The 12,735-nt window shown below is 41.8% G+C and overlaps 1 protein-coding gene across 3 annotated transcripts in view; it reads left to right on the top strand.

The window, feature by feature from the left end:
- Nucleotides 1-12,735, top strand: part of SCMH1 (Scm polycomb group protein homolog 1) — a 63,193-nt gene that overhangs the window by 31,790 nt on the left and 18,668 nt on the right. For all 3 annotated transcript variants that reach the window (XM_040424307.1, XM_040424308.1, XM_040424306.1), the window contains 5 exons: nucleotides 3,436-3,670; nucleotides 5,372-5,460; nucleotides 9,527-9,770; nucleotides 11,196-11,419; nucleotides 11,991-12,117. In XM_040424307.1, the coding sequence (XP_040280241.1) occupies nucleotides 3,436-3,670; nucleotides 5,372-5,460; nucleotides 9,527-9,770; nucleotides 11,196-11,419; nucleotides 11,991-12,117 (919 nt within the window). The remainder of the gene's footprint in view (nucleotides 1-3,435; nucleotides 3,671-5,371; nucleotides 5,461-9,526; nucleotides 9,771-11,195; nucleotides 11,420-11,990; nucleotides 12,118-12,735) is intronic.

Raw genomic sequence — 12,735 nt, 5'->3', positions numbered from 1 at the left:
CGTGTGAACTCAGCCTTAGGCCTCTTTCACACGGGCGTTGCAGGAAAATGTGCGTGTGCGTTCCGTGAACACCCGCGATTTTTCCGCGCGAGTGCAAAACATTGTAATGCGTTTTGCACTCGCGTGAGAAAAATCGTGCATGTTTGGTACCCAAACCCGAACTTCTTCACAGAAGTTCGGGTTTGGGTTAGGTGTTCTGTAGATTGTATTATTAGGTAAAAGATCATGTGACGTACCATGTGATGACCGGAGTGACGTCATCAAAGGTCCTTGACCTATAATGAATGCTCACCACAGGTCCTATTCAACATAGGAGACAGAAGCAGATGCCGGGCTACGCGATCAAGTGGACTAAGGTGAGTTACATTTTTTTTTTATAAGGGAAAATAATAATGATCGGGTCTCCATCCCGATCGTTTCCTAGCAACCATGCGTGAAAATCGCACCGCATCCGCACTTGCTTGTGGATGCTTGCGATTTTCACGCAACCCCATTCATTTCTATGGGGCCTGCGTTGCGTGAAAAACGCACAAAGAGGAGCATGCTGCGATTTTCACGCAACGCACAAGTGATGCGTGAAAATCACCGCTCATGTGAACAGCCCCATAGAAATGAATGGGTCCGGATTCCGTGCGGATGCTGTGCATTCACCTCCCGCAACGCATCCACGCGGAAAACTCGCTCGTGTGAAAGGGGCCTTAGGATGTACTCGCCACGCACAGCCATGGCTCCTTTAGGCCTCTTTCACACGAACGATACGGATTGGTTCCGGATGCGTTCAGGATGCGTTCAGTGAAACTCGCACCATTTTGCAAGCAAGTTCAGTCAGTTTTGTCTGCGATTGCGTTCATTTTTTTTCCCGCGCGGGTGCAATGCGTTTTGATGCGTTTTTCACGCGCGTGATAAAAAACAGAAGGTTTACAAGCAACATCTCTTAGCAACTATCAGTGAAAAACGCGTTGCATCCGCACTCGCTTGAGGATGCAATGCGTTTTTCACTGCAGACCCATTCACTTCTATGGAGCCAGGGCTGCGTGAAAAACGCAGAATATAGAACATGCTGTGTTTTTCACGCAACGCAGAACTGATGCGTGAAAAAAAAACGCTCATGTACACAGACCCATTGAAATGAATGGGTCCGGATTCAGTGTGGGTGCTATGCGTTCACGACACGCATTGCACCCGCGCGGAAGACTCGCTTGTGTGAAAGGGGCCCTAGGCCCCTTTCACACGAGCGTGACGGATTGGCTCCGGATGCTATCAGGGTGCGCTCAGTGAAGCTCGCACCATTTTGCAAGCAAGTTCAGTCAGTTTTGTCTGCGATTGCGATTAGTTTTTTCCGCGCGGGTGCAATGTGTTTTGATGCGTTTTACACGTGCGTGATAAAAAACTGAAGGTTTAAAAACAACATCTCTTAGCAACCATCAGTGGAAAACGCATCGCACCTGGACTTGCTTCCGGATGCAATGCGTTTTTCACTGAAGCCCCATTCACTTCTATGGGGCCAGGGCTGCGTAAAAAAAGAATATAGAACATGCTGCGTTTTTCACGCAACGCAGAACTGATGCGTGAAACAAAACGCTCATGTACACAGACCTATTGAAATGTATGGGTCAGGATTCAGTGCGGGTTCTCTGCGTTCACGTTACCCATTGCACCCGCGTGGAAAACTCGCTCGTGTGAAAGGGGCCTTCGTCAGCTGACTGGTGCTGTTTGGGAGGGGGGGGGGGGGGCTAGAGTTAAAATCCCACTAATCAGATTTTTATGGCCTGTTAAGGACAAGGATGCTAAGTGACTTTACAGGCTAAACGTATAATTAGCTGAGGATAGCTTCTTTCTACTTATGTGTCTACCAATTATTTTTTATATACCAGTATGTGATAAAAGTTTGATTACAGCCAACAAAGTTGCCAAATACAGTAGGGGGAGGAGGAGACCTATTTTACATGGTTCAGTTGGTACAGACAATCAAAATGCAATCTCTAGTGGCACAAAAACAATAACCTAGAAATTGGCGCACGAAGACCAAACTATACTTCATTTATGTGCAGAGAATTAGCTGTAAAGCAGTTCCTTAAAGGGGTTTTTCAAGAATAGAATATTGATGAGCTATCCTCAGGACAAGTCATCACTATCTGATTATTGGGATGGACTCCCAGCAACCTGTCAATCAGCTGTTTGAAGAGGACACAGTGCTCTGGTGCATGGCAAGCACATCACCGTACATTGTATAGTGGCTGTGCTTGTTTTTGGCCCGCCAGGCCCATTCATTGGAATGTGACTGAGCAGCACACAGGCCGTGTGACTGATGAACGGCGACATCACTGGCCTAGTAAGAGACAATAACTGTCGCCAAAATCTTACAGCCTCTTCAAGCAGCTGATTGATGGGGTGCCAGGAGTCAGACCCCCACTGATCACATACTGATGACCTATCCTCAGGATATGCCATCCATATCGTATTCCCAGAAAATCCCTTAAATAATCTATTCTTACCAATCACGCTCAAGAAGAAATATTAAAGAAGTATCTGGTAACATATAATGAACATCTGCCTAGAAAAGGAAAGTGATCAAATGTATAATCTGAAGAGTGAGAGAAATATAAATGCTGCACTGTCCCAGCACAGTAAGGCCTCATGCACACAACCTGTCTGCAAATTCCGGAGCTGCAAAACACAGATACTGGCCGTGAGCGTTCCGCGTTTTTCCATTCTGCACGTCCTGTCCTATGTTAAAAATGCTTAAATGCCTGTTTTTGTCTTCAAAATGTACAAGAATTGGACATGTTCTATCTTTTTTGTGGGATGGTGGAATGGACATATGGTTGCATTTTTTGTGGCTCCATCAAAATGAACGGGTCGGCATCCGATCCAAAAAGATTTGGATCAGAGGCAAGCCAAAAATACGGTTGTGTGCCTAAATTCAATAGTTACGTCAATTTTTTCAATGTTCTTATTTAATCTTCTTCTGCTAAAGGGAATGTGTCACCAGGCCTTATGCTGCCTGAGATAGAAAGAAGAAGTGACATAGACCCTGGTTATAGCAGTGTCACCTACTTTTCAGGATACAGTTGATTTAAAGGGTTTGTCATGTACTATATGATGTCTGATTTTCATTTACATTAGTCACGGGATAACCCCTTTAATAAAATCCCAGTATATCAGGTGCAGTACTGGAATCCTCTCAATGATGTTCTCAGCTCTGGAGTCCTCGATATTCATGACAGCTTTCTCCCTATGACCGTTGTCAAGCAGCAGCTGGTAGGTGATGACCCAGCAGCCCATAAATATTGAGGACCCCAATGCTGCACCTGGTAAACTGGAATTATATGAAAACTACTGCATATTCTTATCTATAATCATCTCTGTCCCTACTCAATGCAACCTGGTGACAGATTCCCTTTAAAATATTCATTTTTCACTTTCTTTTCTCAGTCATGTTCTCCCCCATCCAACGATTACAAGATTGGAATGAAATTGGAAGCTCAGGATCCAAGGAATACAACCTCCACTTGCATCGCCTCTGTGGTAGGCCTCACAGGAGCAAGACTTAGACTGCGTCTTGATGGAAGCGACAACAAGAATGATTTCTGGAGATTGGTAGATTCATCAGAGATCCAACCTATTGGCACATGTGAAAAGAGTGGGGGCATGCTACAGCCTCCCCTAGGTGTGTCTCATCTATGTACTTTCTATACATCTCCATGTCTGTGGGTTAGTGAAGGGGTGAGGCCTTGGGTGCATGGTGTAGTTTTCCAGAGCTACATCGATGGTACAGTTCTACTCTTGTGACACAGAGGCAAAAGAGATTTTATTGTTATTCTGATCATGGTTCATGGGAACAAAAGTACAGCTGCAGAACTGCCTAAGGGTGCATCCACATCACCGTTTTATTGTCCATTCTTTTGATCCATCAAAAGAACAGAAGAGAAAAAACGAAAATTATCTATTGGTTTGACCATCAGTTGAGATCAGTTTGTGACGGTTCCGTCAGAGATCTGTTATTTTAAACAGGAGAAAAAGTCTTGCATCTAAAAAAACAGAACTGACAAAAATGGATTCAAACTGATCATAACTGATGCTCAAAATAAGGGATCTGTTTAAAAAAAAAATAATGTTTATATTCTTCTAACCAATCAGAAGAACTAAAAATAAAACGGTGATGTGAATGGTGCTTAGGCTACTTTCACACTCTGCTTGTGAGCTCCGTTTGAAGGGTCTCACAAGCGGCCCCGAACGCATCCGTCCAGCTACCAATGCATTCTGAGTGGATGTGGATCCGCTCAGAATGCATCCGTCTGGCAGCGTTCAGCCTCCGCTCCGCTCAGCAAGCGGACACCTGAACGCAGCTTGCAGCGTTCGGGTGTCCGCCTGGCCGTGCGGAGGCAAACGGATCCGTCCAGACTTACAATGTAAGTCAATGGTGACGGACCTGTTTGAAGATGACACAATATGGCTCAATCTTCAAACGGATCCGCCCCCATTGACTTTCAATGTAAAGTCAAAACGGATCCGTCTGAACAACTTTAACACTTAGAATTTTTTCTAAACTATAATGCAGACGGATCCGTTCTGAACGGATCCAAACGTCTGCATTATAGGAGCGGATCCGTCTGTGCAGACACCAGACGGATCCTCTCTGAACGCTAGTCTGAAAGTAGCCTTAGTTTTACAATTCAATACAGCCTTGAGACATGCAGTAGTAAAATATATACTTTAAATAAATTATCGCCTCCCAAAAAATAGAACATGTCCTTTTCTTGTCCGTTTTAGGCATTGTTACAATTGATCCGCAAAAAAAAAACGGATGGCATACGTATGTCAGTTTTTTTTTTTGCGGACCGCAAAACACATACGGTCGTGTGCATGTAGCCTTAACATGAGAACCTATGAATGGCACCCCTCAGAGGGGTTGTCCTATGACAAATGCTGATCCCCTAATTATCTGATCGGCAAGCATCCGACCACTGCTGCACGTTTGCTCAGTGGTACCTTTACATGGGGCACGTATTGAGAATGAGAGTTTGTATGAACATTCATTTCTGATATTTGCCCCATTCTGCAGCCTGTGTGAAAGAACAAATCCATTTATATTGACCCAACCCCTTACCTATCCTTACTTATTTCAGTGCAAAACATAGTAGATTATAAAGTACTACTGGGTCATTTATCAAACGTAGAACTGGCTTAGTTGTCCATAGCAACCAATTGGATTCCACCTTTCATTTTTGACAGCTCCTTTGAAAAATGAAAGGTGGAATCTGATTGGCTGCTATGGACAACTAAGCCAGTTCTACTTTACACCAGTTTGATAAATAAACCCGTACATGTTTATATGGCGTTCATGACTGTAACAGAAGCTGTTTTTTAGGTTTTAGACTTAATGCCTCCTCCTGGCCAATGTTTCTTCTGAAGACACTAAATGGAGCTGAGATGGCACCAGCTAAATCATTCCACAAGGTATATATATTATATGAGAAATGATACTTCAGCTTTTTTACCTTTAGCATAGTCACATATGCCTAACACCTTACCTTGAAATGTCATGATTTGAGCTCCCATGATGCACTGCTTATTGGTTGGTGAAAAATGATGTTGTTAGCTTTGGAGAAATCCTTCATCTAAATCATGGTCTGCAATAAGTATAACACAGTAACAGCTCCCCTTACCAACAAATAATTCACATGTACATCATAATGGTGGAAAGAGTGTATGGAGCGGGCTGTGATATAAAGCTGAGTACCAAAACTACTTTTCCCAATAAGGTAACATTAACCCATATATATATATAATTAACTGCAAGACCAATAGGGATATATGAGGTTAGGTAGTAAGAAATATATAATCACACAAAGAAAATCCGATTAAATAATTGATTTTATTAACAAATATTACTCGACATGATTAGCAAACACAAGAATTAAATGATGGTCTGACAACAAGGTACAGATAAGTGCAAGTGCATAGATCAATAGGTGGCAGTATAACCATGGCACAACACACATGGCCGCGAGAGTAATTATTTATGCAAAGGCCATATAGCCCAATTTACATACAATGCCATTTAGTACATTAACAAAGAAAAAATAATCAACATGCCCACCAAAATAAGTAATACCGTACCTAGTATAGACCAACACCATTCCCCAACGTGCGTTTCGCGGTTAGCCTTCTCAAGGGGTAATGGCTGGTGGAAAGGCTAACAGCATATTTATGGCGACCTGGGTGGATCATTTTTATGTGGGCATAAATGGATGGACCAGTGCACAAGAATGTGCAATAATATATTATTGATGGACAACTCAGTCCTTCAATATTAGTAGCCTGTCACCAGTTATTTATCAACTATATAATTGCATCGCTGCTCTTTACCTGGCAGTCACCATGCCGTCGGCCACGAGACGCGCCAGCGGCAACCGGAATACACAGAGCACACAGGAATTTGTGCCGTCCATGTCATCATGGAGTCGGAAGGGCACCATGGGCTGGCGCATGCGCAGACTGAGACGCGCACTGCAGCGGCCATATTTGATATGGGTACATCATATAGAATAGTAGGCAAAGTTCATGGTGCATAGACTACTATACAAATAAATATAAATCATGTGAAATCATCATGCTACATATTAAAGGTAAAAATAAAAATGTACAAAAAATCATGTTGCATAATAAATATGAAAAGAGAACAAATTCATGAAAAGTGATAGCGTGCATGATGCTAACATCAATAAAACTAGAATAATGAGGACATGAAAGAAAAATTCATAAGTAAAATAATTGAGTGCATGATTGTGATCAATGGATATAAATAAATCGACAACATGATTATACAAAAACACCAAATAAAGAAAATAATAAAACCAAATGCACTGGTGAGTGTATAAGAGATAATGAATGTAATAAAGTGTTGACTGTACAACAAATGAATATAGTTGAGAATGAAATGTACGTTGCATGAGGGGAAAAAAAAACCTATGTGAGGAAAATGTAAAAAAGGAATGATGAACATGATGCACAAGAAAAACAGAAAACACACATATGTGAGGGAAAGTATCATGTGAGAAATGCAGGGAGTGAATGTGTGTGTATATAAAGCAAACACGTGAAAAAACGAAAAAATAAAAAAATATATATACATATATTTAAAGTCACTGTTTTGCCAACAAAAATAAAAGAAATTAAACACTAGTAAGTAGCATGGTCCAAACTGTGATCGCCCACATTGCATCCCGTAATGATGGATCTACAAAAATAAAAGATGCCTATTAGTAACACATCACGCACCACTACTTATGTTGTCAGCTCCTAAACACCAATCCTCGCATAAACAAACAATAAGATAAAAGAAAAAGAGAACTGACACCCGGCCACAGAAACTGGGATCAGTAATTTAAAGGGATTCTGTCACCTAGTTTTACCCTATAGAGATGCGGACATGCACGGCTAGATCGCCGCTAGCATGTCCGCATTATACCTGTTCCATATCTCTGAGTGGTTTTATTTCTGTTAAAAAATGATTTTATATATATATGTAAATCAGCCTGGTAAGTCAGATTGCCGTAATCTCGCGGTGCGCGAGCTTGCGCATGCACAGTTCCTTCCCTGAGGCTGAAGCCAGCACAGGGAAGGAACACTATGCAGTCACTGCGCATGCGCAAGCTCGCGCACCGCGAGATTACGGCGATCTGACTTTCTGAGCAAGGAGGAGATTCGTGGATACAGGCGGTGCTGGGCTCCTTCACAGGGGGGCGTGGCTGGGCTCCAAGAAGGTTAGTACAACCCCTTGGGCTCCTTACCAGGCTGATTTACATATATATATATAAAAGAATTTTTAACTGAAATAAAACCACTCAGAGATATGGGACAGGTACCGTATATTGCGGACATGCTAGCTGCAATCTAGCCGTGCATGTCCGCAGCTCTATAGGGTAAAAAGAGGTGAGAGAATCCCTTTAACTCCTAAATCACAGTTTTTTTTAATCATCTTAATCATCTGCCCCCCCCTCCCAAAAAAAATATTGAATAACTGTGTGAACCCCAAAATGGTACCAATAAAAACTATAACTTGCCCTGCAAAAACAAGCCCGCAGACAACCCCACAGACAGAAATATAAAAAAGTTTTAGGTGTGAGATTATTGGGACACAAAGCATTTTTTTCAAAAGTTTTTATTTTGTTAAAAGTAGTAAAGCATAAGAAAGTATATAAATGTGGAATTATTGTAATATTTGGTTGTAATTTGGTATTATTTAAATTATACTAACTAAAGGTAACACATCATTGTTACCATACAGTGAAGGCATTGAAAACAAAACCGAAAAAGCAAAGGCAGAATTGTGTTTTTTTTCCTGTTGCACCCTAAAAAGAATGTTTTTTTCCCCCCATTCTTCTTTACAATTTATATATGATAAATTAAAGGATGCCATAAACAAAACTTGTCTCACAAAATGTAGTTCCTCATACAGTTATGTGAATGAAAAAGTAAAAAAATGATGGCTTTTGGAAGGCAGGGAGGGAAAACCGAAAAATGTTTATGCTGAGAAGGGTTACGTTAATTAAAGGAGTTGTCAGAATTAGTTAAAAATCTCCCCAAAGGCCGCTTTCACACAAGTCTATTTGCAATCCATATATGGTCCGGATTTTATGTCCTGGAATCCGCTGCTAATGTTAATGAATGGAGCTATTCACATGGATGTATAATTTCCGTCAGTATTTGAAATCTGCAGCATGTCCAAGCTTTGTGCGGATTTGTTTCCAAATAGGCACATTTCAGCCTGTGCATTGCATGAATAATGAAGGAAGGAAGAAATACGCATGTAAATCCTGATAAAATCCTGAAGCAATACTGATGAGTTACTGTATCATCAGAAATCCTGAGCCAGAATACGCTCGTGTGAAAGTGGCCAAAGGCAAGAATAAAAGAATATATACTCACCCATTTCATCCCCTTCCAGTGCTGCCACTCCTGTCCTCTCGCCTTGCTTTGTTTACTTGGCTGCAGCAGTAGTGTGTTGTAAACCTCACAATAGCTGCAGCCAATCACCGGCCTCACTGGTTTTAAGCCATGTATCACAGAGGCCAATGATTGGCTGCAGCAGTCACATGGAGTATATGGGCACATTCCCACTGCAGCCATGGAAACACATCCCAGCAGGGAACATCGGCGCTGAACTCATACAGCACTACAGTCCTCCCCATGACCCGCCATAGCATTACCAGCCTTTAGTATTATTTACCTGTCCCTGCTCCCACCCAGAGTACTACTCTTCTCCAGTTCTATCATTTCTGATCTAGAAAATACATATGATAGCAATGAGAGGGTACTCACATGTATCTTCCAAGCATCTCTGTATCTTAATGATTGTGGGCTGTGGGTTGTACAGCCCTGATCAGCATTTAGTGTTTGGTAAAATGTGAATTTTAAGGCTATTGAATTGTATTTTTACTCTTGAGAAAGCCCATAGATTTTCTTATTATTTCTAGTCTTCACAAAGATCTTGACTGAAATGGGGTCTGTCTCTTTACAGGAACCGCCTTCTCCAACTCAGAACAACTTTGAGATAGGAATGAAGTTGGAAGCAGTAGACAGAAAAAATCCCCATTTTATCTGCCCAGCGACCATTGGGGAGGTGCGGGGCAGCGAGATCCTTGTGACGTTTGATGGATGGAGAGGAGCTTTTGATTATTGGTGCCGATATGACTCTAGGGACATCTTTCCAGTGGGTTGGTGCTCTCTGACTGGTGACAACCTTCAGCCTCCAGGCACTAAAGGCAAGTCATGTTTTGCCATACATTAATATTAGGCCTCTTTCACACTACAGTATGTCGATTTCAGTGTTTTGCGTTCCGTTTTTCACGGATCCGTTGTTCCGTTTTTTGTTTCTGTTCCGTTTTTCCGTATGTCATATACAGTATACAGTAATTACATAGAAAAAATTGGGCTGGCGATAACATTTTCAATAGATGGTTCAGAAAAAAACGGAACGGATACGGAAGACATACGGATGCATTTCTGTATGTGTTCCGTTTTTTTTGCGGACCCATTGACTTGAATGGAGCCATGGAACGTGATTTGCGGCCAAATATAGGACATGTTCTATCTTTCAACGGAACGGAAATACGGAAACGGAATGCATACGGAACACATTCCGTTTTTTTTGCGGAACCATTGAAATGAATGGTTCCGTATACGGACCGTATACGGAACGCAAAAAACGGCCCGCAAAACGGGAAAAAAAAACGCTAGTGTGAAAGAGGCCTTAAGGTTGTAGGAAATCTGTCATTTAGAACATTTTTATTACAGTGAAATGACAATATTACGTATATATATGGCTACACAAGGAAACACAGAGAAGGGATAAAGCAGTCTCACAGGGAAATGCATACTACATGGTGTTACCACATAATTTAGTTGGCATCTGCCACAGTTGTCCACTTCAGGTGCTGCTGCGCATCCACTTAGTGGAGCTAAGCCCTGAGCAGACAGCTGCAGCAGGTGTCCACACATCTCCCTTCTTGGCATGGTCCTGGCTTTTAACCGCTGGGCCGAGAACTGCAGAGCTGCCTCCCATTGAAAACATGAACTTGAATGGCCCCTAAGAGTTTTACCACCTTCAAGGGAATCTTCAAACAAGAAATTCTTATTTATTTTTTTTGTTCACTTTATATAGCGCGGACATATTCTGCAGCTTTACAGACATTATCATCACTCTCTGTCGACAGTGAAGCTCACAATCTAAGTTCCCTAGGTCTTTGGGGTGTGGGAGGAAACCGGAGTACCTGAAGGAAACCTACGCAAACACTGGCAGAACATACAAACTCCATGCAGATGTTGTCCTTGGTCGCAATTCGAACCTAGGACCGCAACGCTGCAAGGCACCAGTGCCATGTTAAAGCACGTACACTAGCTGATATACATAACGAAACGTCTTCTAGAAAAAAAAATAGAAATCGAGTTGCTCTGACTTATAATTAGTGCTGTTATACCATGACCTGGAGGAATGAGAATTTTCGCAGACATATGTAAACTGTACAAGTTGCCTTTTAAGATGTATAAATTACTGTATAGCAAGCTATGCCAGACATAAATCACGGATGTTAACAGATAAGACATCCTCTTTGTAGTCCTCTTCCTTTCCAACTGTCATATGGTCATATAAGAGAGTGTTACAAAAATGTTTCTGCTTTTTCGTGCAGTAGCCATTCCAAAAAGTCCAGCTCCTGCTGCAGGTATTGCTTCTGGAATCCTGCGAGGCCCTAAAACCTTGCTGCCTGGTATGCCTGGGCGTAGACGTCGAAAGCCAGGGAGGAAGAAGGGACAGCTGCCTAAAGCTCTTGCACATCAGTTGACAAGTCAACCACCTAAACTTTGTGAACCTTTCCGTTTTCCCAAGAAAAGAGGTCCCAAACCTGGTAGCAAGGTAACATACGCTAAAACATTGAAGATGCATTACTTTAATACAGCCCATTAGTGGCATAGTGTTTTTTTTCAACTTTTTTTTTTTTTTTAAGTTGTTTTACAATACTTAAATATTGATGACCTATACTCAGGATAGGTCCATCAGTATTATCATTATCAGCCGTTTCGGGCAGCCACCAGAAATCATATCATGGACAGAACCAGAAGCACATGGCTTTGTCTACGTTTAGTAGCCATGCTGGAATACTGCAGCTCAGCTCCCATTAAAGTGCATTCCCTCGGCAGTGGAGACTACCATACATTATTGCCAGTCAGACATTAGACCCCGAGCCGCTGATGCCCGCTGTTCTTGTGAAGGGGTGCCATATATAAATCCACTCCTTGCGCCATACATGTACAGCGCTGGGACGCCAGTGATTGATGGATTGATGACTGTAGTTACTGTAGTTTAGTTTGCATTATTCTGCCAAAAGTTTTTCTAATTTCATTTCCAACCTTTAATGTTTCATTTTCACAGTCTTACATAGCAGATTATTTTCACGCAATCTTTCTTCTTTTTTTTTTTTTAACAGAGAAAGCCACGTCTTTTGCTGAACCAGGTTCCTACTTCCCCTACAAACAGTACCCCAGAACCAGATACAAGCACTGTACCACAAGATGCTGCCACCATTCCATGTGCTGCCATGCAGGCACCCACAGGTATTTACAATAGAACCCAACAGTTTATCCACTGTAAATATTTTATGCTACATTAATCCCTTCAAGACCAAGCCCATTTTTGTTTTTGCATTTTAATTTTTTCTTCCCCACATTCTAAGAGCCATAACTTTTTTTAATTTTTCACTTACATAGCCATATGAAAGCTTATTTTTGCAGGACAAGTTGTATTTTTGAATGGCAGCATTTCATTTATCATGTCTTATATTGGAAAACGGGAAAGTTCTTTGTAGGGTGAAATTGAAAAAAAAAAAGAAAAGTTCTGCCAAGGTTTTTTGAGTTTTGACTAGGATGAATGAACTTCAAGTTTTGGATTTGGATATATATTGAATTGCGGGGGATTGAGTCAGCACAACCTGTATGTAGGTGCACATCACTATGGCGAAATACATATACAAATGTGATAGCACTCTGCATCCAGCATTCTGCCCTGCCTCCATGCTGGATGAGGCATTGGTGTACATTTTGGCCAAAGCGTAATAAGCCACTCACCACGTCAAGGTCGCCTCTATTGAGTGGTCCCTAACACTAGTTCCTACCTGTTCATGGGCCACGACAGCCACACAAAGTCCAGGGAATTCAGGTCAGGTGAGTGGCTTA

This window comes from Bufo bufo, chromosome 3, assembly GCF_905171765.1.
Source record: "Bufo bufo chromosome 3, aBufBuf1.1, whole genome shotgun sequence".
Taxonomy (NCBI): domain Eukaryota; kingdom Metazoa; phylum Chordata; class Amphibia; order Anura; family Bufonidae; genus Bufo; species Bufo bufo.
The sequence above is the reverse complement of the archived record's forward strand: the minus strand, read 5'-3'. Positions and strand labels throughout refer to the sequence as shown.